General features: G+C 34.1%; 1 protein-coding gene across 1 annotated transcript; it reads right to left on the bottom strand.

Annotated features, from left to right (window-relative positions):
• Positions 1–2,803: 2,803 nt before the first annotated feature.
• On the bottom strand, positions 2,804–3,241 carry LOC149217339 (large ribosomal subunit protein eL27x-like). The gene has a single exon (XM_089390188.1). It carries the CDS (start codon positions 3,239–3,241, stop codon positions 2,804–2,806), a length of 438 nt encoding a protein of 145 aa, XP_089246314.1.
• Positions 3,242–13,626: the final 10,385 nt, after the last annotated feature.

The following is a 13,626-nucleotide window of genomic DNA, read 5'->3' as shown; positions in this document are numbered from 1 at the left end:
TGTTAAAAGCATGAAAGGAGCATTGGACAGCAGTGAAGCAGGTTTTTAGGTATTTGCATGGTACTAGTGATTATGGTTTGTGCTACCAAGGAAGACCAGGATTGGACAGAGTGTTAGATATTTGTGGCTTTGTTGATGCAGACTAGGCTGGAGATCTGGATCAGAGAAGATCTACAAGTGGGTATGTGTTTAACCTATTTGGAGGTGCAGTCAGTTGGATGAGTAAGAAACAATCTGTAATGGCACTATCAACTACAGAGGCAGAATACATGGTAGCCACTCATGCAAGCAAGGAAGCAGTTTGGTTGCAGAGATTGTGTTCAAGTATGGGGTTAGTACAGGAAGCTATAAGGATAGATTGTGACAGCCAAAGTGAAATTTTCTTGGCAAAGAACCCTGCATATCATTCAAAGACAAAGCACATTGATGTTCAGTATCACTTTGTGAGGGATATGATAGAAGACAAAAAGGTGTTGCTGGTAAAGGTGGACACTTTGAAGAATACTGCAGATGCATTGACAAAATCTGTGAGCTCTGAGAAGTTCTCTTGGTGTAGAGAGACAATGGGCATTTCAGGGCTGGAAAATGACTAAGCTCTCTTGTGGCCCCCTGTGGAAAGAAAACAGAAAGTGGGAGAATGTTGGGTTGTGTTATATTCTTTCCATGTAGTTAACAGGGGGTTTGAAGGGCACCTGTAACCCCACTTTATGGGGTCCGAGGCAAGGTATGGCCAATGCAGGTTGTATGTGGATACAAGGATGAATTCTACTGTGGATACAAGGATGTGGACACTAGTTGAATGACCTGCTTAGTCTTGGGAAACATCGAGTATGGAAGCAAATGGTAGTCTCATGGAGTGGGTATGCGACATTTTTCCCCATTTTCATTTTGTTTATCAATCATTGTTTAGGCTGGTTCTGACAGCCAGTTTTAATTTTTTATCATTAAAACTAGTCACATTGTATCATTAAAATTCCATGTTTCCCAGGCGAAGTAACATTTTCAGCTTCTTTATACGAGCAGCCTGTAGCATTAAGATGTTCCATATGAGTTTTGAACATAGTCCAATACACCTTGTCGATTTTGGGTTGTCATTGCGGGTTATCGCTTGAATTGTTATCCGGTTTGACATTTGATTAACAATGAAATTCCCTGCTTTTATAAATTATTTGTATGTTAATTTTTAAAAGTGTTTAAGAAATTTGTCTTCAATAGCCACACTTCAAACGACAGATTCCACACTACTAGGTTTGAAGTTTGGGTTATTTATTTGGTTAAAATTTCCCAAGATTTATATCATATCTTAGGTATTAGGTTTGGATTATTTATTTGGTCAAAATTTCCCAAGATTTATATCATATCTCAGCCTTTTGAAATTTATTCCATTTGAGTGTAACATATCACGACAAGGATGAGCCCTATTAAGCTCACCAACTTTGTTACTATGATTCATGAATCATAATTCAAAGGGACTCTGAATTTGATTATTTTCCTTGATTAAACAATATTAAGTGAACTCCTCTCAGTCAAGCTCAGCCCCAAGTCATAATCAAAATTTTGACATGTGAATAAGATTGGCTTGGCAACGAGTTTGAAACCCAAGTCCTTGCATATCAGACAAGACTATCTATTTTTTTTTTAAATGATCATGTCCTTAAACTGTTAGCCCTTGGACTCCCTCATTAAAGAGAAGATCATTCTATGATCTTGATAATTGGTCTATCAAAATGTTGATGGGGCAAAATATGAGTTAAGGAGTAGAGAAAGTAATTTTCCTTGACATTGCCTAGAATATTTTGAACTTTTGGGGGCACCTCACATGACACTACCATCACCACACTAGTTATTTTTGGTAAAGTTTCATTGCAAGAGGCATCCACTAATTCACGTTCCTCAACCTGTGACCATAAAGATGATTCTTCCTCAAATTTTTTCCTAGATGATGATAAGGACATATAGTCCTTATCATCATCAAGTATGTATTTTCTTTCTTCACCTATGCTCCACTTTCGCCCTCCCAATTTTAGATAAGCATCAGTTTCTCTTGCATGCTTCCCTCTGATTGCAAAGTTATATCCATACTTGGCATACTCATATTGATCTTGGTTCTTATACTTCTCTTCTTCTTCTAAGCTAAGCAATGAGGAAACCATTACCTCCCTAACACCATGAATAGATAAACCAGTTTTTCTACACCATCTTTCAAGATCCATAAGAGGAATACTAAACAATTATTGAGTTGTTTCTCCCTCTCCAATCGCCAAAGAAACATCTTGATTTGTACTAGATCCATTTGTTATGTCTGTAAGATTGGCTTTAGAACTATCAAGGTCCTTCAATGTTGGGGCATCTCCACGTATTGAATGAAAAGGAGGGACACTCAAATTTCTAGAACAAAGAAAGGTAGATCTTAGTCCATTCACATAAGCATATAAAAAGAGAAACTAGTCTGACCAAGCCTGGGGATATTTCATCACTCTCTCTTGCAAGGATGCCAGAATATAAATGTGAAAAAATTCACAGAATGATACACACAGTCTTTACACTTATTATGATTTTTTTTACAAGAAAAAATTACCATACACTTTGCTAATTGATGACCAATAATGTAATATTTTGTACACTTTTCCAACTAATACGTTAAATCAAATCTAAAATTGTCAAATAAATGGTACATATAAGATAGATTATCATTAAGTTGCCTATCCAAACTCTCAAGAAACTAAAAAATGTCCAGGAATTACAAATGGTACGATGGTACTAAGGCCACTATAAATAATAAAAATATAAAAACTTGGAAGTTCTAACATGGTACTTCTAAAAAATGAGAATCTAAAAACCTAAGTTTTGTAAAGAACCATCTAATCTTCCCTACCTTGAACCTTTCCTCAAAGGAAAATTTTACTCCCTTTAGTGTTGCCACCTTCTTATCGCGTGTCTCCAATTTATCAAAGGTAACAACATTCTTCAAATCCACATCCAAACTATACCTGGTGCGAATGATGTGGTTGTAGTTAATAACCTTGATGAAATCCTTTAACATTGATTTCTTCATCGTTTGCTTCGCAGAGTCCTTTATGATGACCCTCTTAGGGTATTTCAAAATACTTGCTACAAGAAAGTGGTCATATGCCCATCCAACAATGCCATCGTCGAAGGTTTTAATGATAACAACCTTCCAACTTGTGAAGCATCCCTGTAAGAGAACGACAAATTTGTTTTTCTTCAAAAATTTCACCATTCTCGTTGATCTCCCTCTACCCACTCTTGTTGTTCCTCTTCTCTATATCCTCTGTTCCTCTGCTTTACACTTATTACGATATGCATATCAGAAACATACAAACCTTCAAATATTCTATAGTAATATGACGAGTGATGTTTCAGTATAAGTCATTATAGCTTTCCATAATATAAGGCAATGTTGCTTCAAACTTTGTCCTATATGCAGAAGCATTTTTCATAGGAGTACTACTATTGTATAAGTTTGAACAACTTTCTACCCCGATGTTTCTGATTTGTAGTATGATGTAATTGTACCAAAGAGTGGATCAAGAATTTTCCTTAATAGAGGGTAGAAGAAATGAATTTGAGGACATGCTTCATGCTTTAAAGCTTTCCATAATACTAGGAAATGTTGCTTCAAACTTTTTCCTATATGCAGAAGCATTTTTGCATAGGAGCATTACTATTATGAAGAATATCAGAAACTAACATGAGCCTTGCAACTTTAGTTGGAATAGGCATCTACTTTAGAGTCAAAGACTTTGTAAGTACCTCAACTACCTACAATGCATGCAATGCAACAATTAAGTTATAAAGAAATCATTTTGTCAAAGTTCTTAACCAAGAGTCAAGATAAATCCCACAGCTACATCATCATCATGAGAATAATACCTCGCCAATTGTGTCAACATTATCTAGAGAAAACCCCATTACTTCTTTTATCTAATTTCTCTCAAGGTTAAAGCATGAAGCATGTCCTCAAATTCATCTTTTTGACCCTTTGTTAAGGCACGTTCCTTATCCACTCTTATACAATTACATCAGACTACAAATCATAAACAACGGGGTAGAAATCTATTCAAAATTCAAAATCAAAGAAATTTGATTAGATGTTGACCCTTAAGAATATTTGGTGAAGTTTAACATTACTAAAAGCCAATGGGTGTCAATGTCTCAAAAATATTTAAATTACCTTTAATAAAGTATTAAAAAAAAATTCAATCCCAACGGATAATATTGTGCTTACCCTGGTCCTTCGAGTGACGTACGTTGTAGTTGAGGCTTTCTCATTCTCTTGACTCTTTGTACTTTGTTGTGGTAAACATGATGGTATCGACCTAGATAACAAAATATAAAGTTAATAATTGAAGATATGATGCTTCAAAATCAATATATTTATATAAAATATAATTTCTCTCATCCAAAGTTGTGATGCATCATTCAATTAAAACTAAAGATTGATTCGATGTTCTGTACGTAGTCTAGGTGACTCTAAAAATAATTATTGCAAGGTGGTCTGACGATTGAAATCAATTTTTTCTAGAAGGTTTTAGAAACTAGTTTTGAAGTCTACACATCCCGTCAAGGTTTTTTAACACATTAAAGAAGACCCAAGCGAAAAAGAAAAAGGTAGTCTTTAATAATAAATTCAAAATAATATATATGGTCATTAATATTGAAGTATGATTGTCTATATAATTTTCATGTGAAGGGTGACTTATCTTCATGCAAACATTGGTTGAAAATCAGGGGTGTTTACATGATAGTAAGCATATGTTTAGATTCCACCCTGTGATAGGATAAGGGAACTATTCCCATATTACCCTTCAAGAATTTTTTCAATATTTATTTATAATGAAAAAAATAGGAGAAACCGATCAACACACAAAGAAATGCAAGATAGAGATATTCATGCAAGCATTACTAAAAAAGTGTGTGTTTACTAATGACTATTATAATCAAATCATCCTTGCATGTAGTATTATATTTTCATGGCTTGATTTTAAAATAGTTAGGCTTGCCTATCAAACTGTTACAAGCATTCTCATATTTCAAATGCTCACCACTATATTTGTGTTTAATCTCATTTTTGCAGAGTATATCAGTATCTACACTGGTTAAATCTAAAATAAAATCTTTTATAAAGAGATTAAATTCCTATAGACTTTATAGCATTGAACGCATCTAAATTGGAAAAAAGAAAAATGGAAGAAAGAGGCTAGCAATCAACTACACTCACTAACAACGACACCTTCAATCATGGAAAAATTACAATTAAGTTCCCTCAGTAGATTCCATGAAACATGTCACTTAGTCACGTGATAATGACAATGTATTTTAGATAATTCACTTCCATGACCCCTGAGTTCAACAAAGAAAATACATGTAATAAAGTAATAGTTATGCTCCACTACATAAACACTGATGATTTGAATACTCCTTTAGAAGGCTAGACAGCTGAAGAACAAAACACTTTGAAACATTGGGAGCTAATCACTTTCCTTTTCCCTCTCTCTCTTTATTTATCATGATCCCTATCCCTCTCTCTTCCCTTTCCCCTCTCCCTGTCTTTGTCCCTATCCTTGTCATGATTGTCATGTTATCTATTGTCGCTCCTCCCTCTCCCCCTTCCAACATTAGAATCATGAAGCCTATCTCTATTGCCATCTCTTTCACGATGAGCAGAAACAATATCAGGGTCTCGTTCTACATCCCCATAAAAACACTTATCCCTGTCTTCTCTTTCCATGTCTTTCCTTAATATGTGTGAGGGACTCTTGCTACGGTACCCATCACAAAGTAAAATAAGTAAGCCACAAATATATTAATCATGTACATACCATTTGTCATGAACCTAACATAAAATTAGATGCAATTTCCAAGCATGAGTGACTTCATAGGGAACCCACTTCAACAAAATGCAATCCAATAAATATACAATTTCATGCATTACCTACCATGCGAGACAAATGCCTATAGTATCCATAATCTGGTCAACTATCTTTATTAGTCACAATGTCTATTAACCCATATTCAACTTCTAATCTATTTATGTGGGAAGAGACTTTTCTTTCAATTTATTTGGCATTCTTAGTGCCATGTTCTTCAAGAGACTCATGATACTTTATGAATGTTACCTGACCAGGGAAAATTTTAAAGATGGAAATTTATCTTAAAGTTTAAAACCTTGGCTAATTTCACTAGTATATAATATGCAAACTATAAAATGGTTTTTGATATATTTGTAAAAATGTTCAAATTTCTAATTATTTAATATATAGTGTCTATATAATTTTGGAAATTTTCAAGTTAAAATAACTTTATATTGCAAAAATTGGGCGAATCATTTTTAGAAAAAAAGGGAAATTGGCGATTTTTTTTTGTTTGTTTGGAAAACCATGGAAAATTAGCCCAGCTGTGAATATTATCCCCCAAGAATTTTCTATGGTTACCTCCAATTGACGTAGATTTTTCCTGGTATTACATGTTTATAGTATCAAACCATATGGTATACATATAAAGGAACAAAATAAATTAGAATCCTAGAGGCAAGGAGAATCACGTGTGACCTTCATCCATTCCATTGTCATTAAGAGTAGAAGCATTGTTTTCCATTGTGACTTCTTGTTTGTCTTCTTTCCCATAACTCCCAAATATGTCATCAATGCCAAAAGAAGAGCAATTCAAGCCAAGTACCTTAAGGTCTAACTTTTCCTCTGTATCAGTTCCACCATCCTCATGAGTCCACTTTGAATCCTATAATACGAGATGTACTTTCATAGAATTTATTGTTAAAGGTTTTAGATATGTATGTGGGATTGATGACTTTGAGATCCCCACCACACCAACATTTTTTTGGTAAAGTTCAACTACAAAAGGCATCCATTGATTCACGTTCCTCAAACCACAACCATAAAGATAATTCTTCCTGAACATTTTTCCTAGATGTGGACATATAGTCCTTATCATCATCAAGTATGGATTTTATTTCTTCACTTGTGCTCCCAATTCTAAATAAGAATTAGTTTCTCTTGCATGCTTCCCTCTGATTGTAAAGTTATACCCATACCTGACATCCTTGTCTTAATCTTGGTTCTTATGCTTCTCGTCTTCTTCTAAGATAATAAATTGGGAAAAAATTACCTCCCTGCCACCACAAATAGATAAACCATTTTTCCTACACCATCTTTCAAGCTCCACAAGAGGAATACTAAACAATTCTCGAGTTGATTCTCCCTCTACAATAGCTAGAGCAACATCTTGATTTGTACTAGATTTGTTTGTTATGTTTGTAAGATTGGATTCAGAACTATCAAGGTGATTCAATGGTGGGGAATCTCCACATATTGAATGAAAAGGAGGGACACCTGAATTTCCAGACCGAAGAAAGGTAGTTCTCATTCCATTCACATAAGAATATGAAAAGAGAAACTAGTCTGACCAAACATGGAGAGCTTTCGTTACTCTCTCCCTCAAAGCTTCTGTAGTAATCTGAATAGTGATGTTTCGATATAAGTCATTAAATCTTTCCATAATATCATGGAATGTTGCTTCAAACTTTGTCCTATATGCTGAAGCATTTTTCACAGGATCACTACTATTGTGAAGAATATCAAGAACTAACATGATTCTTGCAACTTTCGTTGGAATAAGCATCTCCTTTAGAGTCAAAGACTCTGTAAGTACCTCAAGTCCCTAACCAGCTGCATTGAAATTGTCTAGAGAAAACTCCATTGTTTATTTTATTTGATTTCTCTCCAAGGTTGAAGCATGTCCTCAAATTTATCTCTTTAGCCGTTTATTAACGCACGTTCTTGATCCACTCCCCTATTCCTTCTAGCAGCGTAAGTTGCAGTTGCGGATTTCTTATGCTCATTTATGTGTTCACATTTAATCACATGAGTGGGGGAACTTAGATGTATTCTGAATTGATAAACAAGATTTTTGTGGAAATATGTCTATAAGAGTTATTTCTTGCAGTGAAAGATGCATATTTTTTTCACAAGCATGATATAAATCATGTTACAAATATTCGAGGGAGGGATTTCTTTAAAAAGTCAAATTTTAGCCTACCATTAGGATGGGTCAGTTCCTATGGAATCATAAAGAACCTAAATATTGACTGTATGCAGACCAACAAAAATAAATGTATACCAAACTAGAGAAATCAAAGCTACAGGTATAATGTTGAGATTTGGATTTGAAAATCCTCTGGACTATATAAATTTTCAAGTAATTTATGGAAAGGACAAACCATAGTCTTTTAGTTGTAGACCCAAGATATTCTTGATTGTTTTCATAAAATTAGAAGATGTGGAGAATTTGAATCTCAGTGCAAGTTAAAGGCACTTGATCTTCATACATTCTTTGTTTTTATCATTACTATCCTCAACATGTTCTATTATTTCTAGTGAGATTTTGTGAATTGGCAGGAGTGTTTTCCCACATTTCTGTTTTTATATCCCACACAATTGGAATCTTGTTACATTTGGCCTCCTTTACTTACCTAAGCTACATGTTTTATAGAGGGTACAAAACACTAATGAATGTTATTTTTCCATAATTTTTTCTTTTTTCTTGGATGTATTCTGTGGAAATTTTATGCATGCCAATTATGTGGCAGGAAAAAATGTTCCATTATTCATTTTTATCATCTCTTGTTTCTGAGTTAACATGATTCTATTGTACTAGTTCATTATGCCTATGTCATGTAAGTATCGAGTAGAGTGGGTTTTACATTTGATTTCCATTATAGTCAACAACTAAATATATATGTTTTCCGTGTAGGCTGGATGATGGGATGAAACACTTTGATTTCCACTAGTGCTTTCTTTTTCATATACTATCACAAGTGCACAAATACAAACTCACTTTTCTTTTTTCCTGGATAAGAAAATGATGACAACTTTGTATTTTGTAGTGAGAAGGATAACTAAGTATTGGAGCTAGACCTTGAGCCCTTCAATTCATCCTTTCCTTACCCAACACGAAAATCTCATATTGGTAACAAAGTTCAATTTTTGAACCGACATTTGTCTTAAATACGATTTCATGATAAATAGAGAACACAAACATTATTGGATTTCCTTTGAGCACACAAATACCACATCCATGTCATTTTTATTTCCTTGGTTAATATATTGCATAATTGTGTTTGATAGTTAATTCATTATTATTCCATGCACAAAAAACCTCTATCAAATAGTAGTGAAGGATGACCTCGTCGTTTTAGAGATACATAATATGAATTAATTAAAAATTCACAGGGCTATTTAGATTATCATCTTTCTATTTCACTTCTTTAGAGATAAATATATATTCAAATAGCAACTCAACTAAAATCAATCTAAAATAGAGAATCCTAATTATGAAGATGTTTCTCTCTCCATACCTTGCAATGACATTAATTTTTTGAATTATACTTGAATTTCAGTCATAATAACATGAATTTATATATTTATTTTAGCACCAAATTGACATCATGGAACCCCCGATGCAGGTGATAGCAATGAGAGTTAAGTTGACAGGACAGTGGATGGGTGGGGCAGAACGCCACTTGCCCGACCTGTACAGGAATCGTGGAACGGTAATTACACTCGGCGCATAGCACATTTGCATGAACGTCATTCAGGATATGCTATACCACCGGATCAGCTGGAACGCTAGGCTCACAGTGAGGGAATTAAGTCTTGCACGCACCAGCGTGCAGTGGAAGGCTCAAGCCATCAAGGGAGCAGTAATGGGAGGAGACTCCCAAGACAAGGCTGGTAACTTTAAAGCCGGAGAAAGGTCAAGGAAGATGGATATTTCGGTGGCTCTGCCACTCTGCCAGCATACCTTAGCACATGCAAAGAAATTCAGGGAGAAGGGAGGGAATTAGACCCCAACGCTGATAGTCTTGGCCTTCTTTGCGAGGCTGGTTATTCCCCTCCCCGAGTACCGCTCAGGTATCGCAAATTGGACCTCCCATTCTTATTTCTTGGTAACTGATATCTATGTTTGGTTTTGGATATTGCTCACGCGCAGGGATTTGGAAAACCTAGAGGATAAGCTCAAACTAGGAAGAGGAGGCTCAATTAGGAGGCAATGCCGCATCTAGGGTATTGCCCCACAGTTACATTTCTGGATCTAGGCCACTGTCATCTGCAGGATGCCTCGATTGAGACCTAGATTGGGCAGTCGCAGGGGGCAGCCGAGAAGAGCCCCAACAGATTCATCCTCCAGCGACTTGAATCATCCTCCAAGGAGAGGGCTCTCTTCTCGCAGCAGAAGAGGAAGATCTCGAGCCTCTAACTCTCAGCCCAGACCTATTCCTGCCACTGGTTCCGCCATATTCACCTTTGACAGTGCTCTAAACAGGCCCAGGATCACAGCCTATTTTACAGTGGTTTTTCAGGAGGAAAGTTTAGCTGTTGATTTAAGGACTCAGGCAGAAAATTCGAGGGCAATCTCGGACCCCTCTTCATCTTTTCAGCTGGCTACGGAGAACACCCCTCAGCGGGAAACAAACGAACAAAGGAGCAGCGCGCGAGAGGCGATGATGGTAGATCTGGGTCCTGAAGCTCAGAATGTGACACAGATAGAGGAACCACCTGATATGGGCTGGTGTCGAATTACTGAAGAGCCCATTGATGAATAGAAAAGCCATCCACGCTTCTATTTTTGTAGGATGCCCCTCTCCACTGGGCATGGTTGTAAGGCGACTCGGTCATGGGTCTCTGGTATTGTCTCATGTTTCAGTGATCATTCCCCTCAGGTCTTTTTTGAGTTTTTTATTTGTCTCATGTTTCAGAGATTATTCCCCTACGTGGGAAACAAAAATAGACATTTTTCAAATATGCCTGTTTTGGATAGGAATGCCTCCTGTAGGAGCAGAGTGCTTGACTATGGTCATGATGTAAATTTACTATCTCCTTGTTAATATAATAGATATAGTTTTATGTAGAAAAAAAAAATTGACATCATGGAAAAAAATACGAATATCCAATTAAATATGAGCTAAATATAATTCAAAGAATATCACCTTTTGTGTAAGCATGTGGCAGAGTAATTTCTAAGGTGTGAAGTTTTATTAGAGGCACTGTTTGTTTGTTTGTTTTGGCGAGAAGAGGGTTTTCTATTTCTTTTATATGACTTTTAATTTATTATATGTAGCATGTTGATAAATGGGAAAGAATAATGTGTGAAATTTATCTTGCAAAAATTGATGCTGAATGAAAGGATATAGAGTTTAACCAAGCTACAATTTGCTTTGGTAAAGACAAAGGGACATCTTTAAAAGCTACCTAAGAATACACCATATACAGAGTTTGAACATAAGTAATATATGGATTTCTATTTTGCAGATATGTTCTTTTTTCTATCCAAGATATCACAAAATGACAAATATTGATATTGTATAAATTGTTAGAGGACCTCATTGAGGTCAATTTTTTTGATGTCCTACTTGATTGATACCTTCTCATGATAGGAAAGCTTTAAATACGAATTAATATGTTCCCAAAACAAATTAGATTCAAATTTTATAGATATATAAGATAAAAAAAAATGTCAATACCTTCATTTAATTGTTACTTGACTCTGGTGTGGGTAGGGTACATGAAATGTGATTGGAAAAAGGATGGGGAGACAATGTAGAGATCACATCTTGGATATGATTCATTTGATGTTGGAGATCCTTCAGGCACTTGAGGCATCGACTTTGGAAATGTTTCTAGTAGGTATTCCTATATTTGTTTTTAATGTTGTGATTATTTCACCTCATGGTTATTTTGGGCAAGCAAATGTTTTAGGAATGCCTGATAAGATATCGATGGATGGGTAAAAAAAATTATAATTGCAATGTCCATTCCATAATATCCTCTCTTTATTTTTTTATTGTATTTTGAACACTTATTTTGTTTTTGCCTTGTATCTTAACAATGAAATTGAAAATACTTAGTGTCATGTCTATTTAAACAACAACCAAAGCTTGAAAATGAAATTAATATTACACGATATTGATTAAAATCCTTTTAACTGTTTTGTGTTGAAATATTTTCATGACTATTAGAAAGATTACTTTCATGTTGTTATTTGAGCACATGTTGTTTATATACTTGACCAAATTCATGCGTTAGAGAATAAATTGTTGTTGCGAATAAAACGACAAGGATTAGACATCGCACTTCAGATTATTTTTTTTCACAAGTTATTTACAGCTTGACCTTTAAAGCATGTAACTTAGTTGGCATGATTGCACCTAAGCTTTCCTTAAAGGTTGAATACTAAGTTACAAAGGTGTTATTTTCTATGGTGAATTTTATTTGTTTATACAGGTCATCTGGCCACATAGTGGCCACTATCGCTCAATTGAAGATAACTTGTTCGAGTTTCTTTCTTTTATGGGGAAGAATGGATTTAACACTATTAATGTTGAGGTATATGTCATATAAATCCTTTATTGTCTACTTTACTTTATATTCTAGTATTCATCGTCTTTTATGTCTTACATTTTGCATTGTATCTTATTTTGTTTTCAGAAAAGGGACCTAGTATTGATGGTAAGGAGCAAGATTTGAAGAAAGGGGATAAAACTAACACTGGAGCGACAAATTTAAAAGTAGAGTGAAGAGGACTGGTATAGTGATACCCTTAAAGCCAATATCCCACATAAGACAAACACATAGAGACTGATGTTCAAGTATTCAGAGTTGGTGAATTCACCTACAATGACTTGATAATACAGTGATAATATTTTGTAGTGATGAAACAACATTTCATGTGTAAAATGTAGTCCAACCAATGTTGAATTAGGAAACTCATATTATAATACTTGACATTTCATATAATATAATTTATGTGGTTGAAATTATTTATAGTTGCACTTGATATTGTTTAGTATTTTAATTAACATATGTAACTTTGTATTTTCATATTAGATGAACCAATGCACATTGTATGCCATTTTTTTTTAATTTAGTCACAAAATCATACTAATTAATTTATGTTGATATAAAAATCAATCTAAAACCAGGTAAAATTTTAAGGATGGAAAATTATCTTGAAGTTTAAAAACATTGGCGAATCTCACTAGTCTCTAATATGCAAACTATAAAATATTTATTTATGTATTTATAAAATTATTCAAAATTTTGATGATCTTATATATATTCTCTATAAAATCTTAATGATTTTTTAGGTAAAATAATTTTATATTGTAAAATTTGGGCGAATCATTTTTATAAAAAATGGAAATTGACAAATCTTTTTTTGGAAAAATCATGGAAAATTAGCCCACCTACAAATATTAGCTCCTAAAATTTTCCATGTCTAAAACTACTAAATTTTTAGTTTGTATTGATTAATAATGAACACAAATAAAATGAATATAAGACGAAATTAGTCTTTTATAATGATTATTAATGAAAATAAATGAAATGAATATAAAATATTAAATTAGTCATTTATATAATGAATATGAAACTACAAAAAAGTAAAATTAATATTGCAAATGACTAATTTGTGACTACAAATGACAACTAAATTCTGCATATATATAACTATTAGTAGCTAATTTACAGTATCTTATAACACGAAAAAAATTTAGTCATATTTTTTTGGTTATTAATTGGTTTCAAACGA

This window comes from Pinus tabuliformis, chromosome 1_1, assembly GCF_031772625.1.
Source record: "Pinus tabuliformis cultivar Carrire ecotype Pingquan chromosome 1_1, CPIR1, whole genome shotgun sequence".
Lineage (NCBI taxonomy): Eukaryota > Viridiplantae > Streptophyta > Pinopsida > Pinales > Pinaceae > Pinus > Pinus tabuliformis.
The sequence above is the reverse complement of the archived record's forward strand: the minus strand, read 5'-3'. Positions and strand labels throughout refer to the sequence as shown.